The 1,469-nt window shown below is 58.1% G+C and overlaps 1 protein-coding gene across 1 annotated transcript; it reads left to right on the top strand.

Annotated features, from left to right (window-relative positions):
- Positions 1-32: 32 nt before the first annotated feature.
- On the top strand, positions 33-1,437 carry PPTG_20468 (hypothetical protein; the record flags this gene model as incomplete). Its single annotated transcript, XM_008919275.1, has 2 exons — positions 33-389; positions 449-1,437. Coding segments are annotated over 2 exons (1,346 nt in total), but the record flags the coding sequence as incomplete, so codon positions are not given.
- Between the last annotated feature and the right edge of the window lie 32 nt (positions 1,438-1,469).

Below are 1,469 nucleotides of genomic sequence, written 5' to 3'. Positions count from 1 at the left end.
GATCGTTCCGCCTGATACGGCTCGTCGCATAGCGGACTTGGAGTCCCAGCTCACGCAGTCTCAAGTTGATCTGCAAGTTGCGCGCCATCGCCAATCTGCCCTCGCTTCTGAGCTTCGCGAATCGACCACATCTCTCAAAGCCGCGCAGGCCGAGGTAACTCGCCTCGAAGCCGTGATCAAGCACAAGAACGGTCGTCTTCGTACCTTGAACGACAACTACGAGCGTCGCTTGAGAGTGGCTGATACCACGATCGCGACCCATACTGCTGAGCTTGGACGCTTGCAAGACCGAGTATCAACGTTGGATCGGGATCTCCAGAAGGCGTCTCAGCGCGCTCAGGCGGCAATCTCTCAACGCGATCAGGCTAAGGCGGCACACATCGCTACTCGTGAGTATTTGTCTGCATCCTTTCTTCCTCGTCGTACTGATCTGCTTCCCGTGTCACAGAGGATCGTGTCTCAGCTGCTCGCGATACCATCGCGCGGCTGGAAAAACGGATCAACAAAGTCGAGAGGTCCCAGAAGTCGCGTCAGGATCTCGAGTCTGCGTTCGCCAAGCTTCAGCAGGAAAGGGATGATCTGGCAGTACAGCGAGACGAGTTGCTCGGCCAACTTGGCGAGCGTTTCATGGAGATCACCGATCTGCGTGCCGAGCGGGACCAGGCGCAGGGGAAGTTGTCCAGCATTGCGTCCCTTCTCCCATCCGCAACAGGCCATAAACGGACACGCTCCGGAGCCGAGTCTCCAACCTCGTCTACCCGTGCTTCCAAGGCTGCTCGATCGACTTCAAGCTCTTCCCAAGCTAACGCTTCCGGTCACGCTCCCGTATCTGCATCCCCGATCGAACTTCTGTCTACCGCGGCTGTCGGCCAGAGGGCTACCAGGTCGATGTCGTCTTCTTCCTCCGTTGGTCCTCCTGGTCATCTCCACCGATCTGTTCGATCGGCTGCTAAGAGTGGTGGCGGAGGGGCTTCGTCGCTCCCTGTAGCTTCTGAGGCAATCGTGCACTCTGAAAGTGACGAAAGTTCCTCCGGCGCATCTGGTTCAACTCACATCTTCGACTCTGACGTCGCGGGAAACGACAGTGGTTCTCCGGAGTCGAGTCGCGCCAAGAACAAATTTGGAATGCCATCCTGTCCTCTGTCGGACGCTGAGCTAGCGGCTTTGCAGCCTACTACGGTCCCCCGATCGGAGTGGATCCCTGGTTATCGTGATCGTCGTAGCTTTCGCGGCCACGACATCGTCCCCTGGTCTGCGCAAGACATCCGCCAGATCAGCATCGTGGAGATGGACGCGGACCTGCTGTTTCACCACTACACTAAGCCGATGGAGTGGCTGATTCCTCTCCGTGATCCTGTGCCTCCGCTGGGAGACTGGCGAGAGGATCTAGTGGACGAGGACAACGTGCGCGACTTGATCAAGTCTGCTCCGTGGGAGGTCCTTGCTGCTCCGCTCGACCCTCTCACGTT

This window comes from Phytophthora parasitica (genome assembly GCF_000247585.1).
Source record: "Phytophthora parasitica INRA-310 unplaced genomic scaffold supercont2.642, whole genome shotgun sequence".
Taxonomy (NCBI): Eukaryota; Oomycota; class Peronosporomycetes; order Peronosporales; family Peronosporaceae; genus Phytophthora; species Phytophthora nicotianae.
This window is presented reverse-complemented; position numbering and strand designations above follow the sequence as displayed.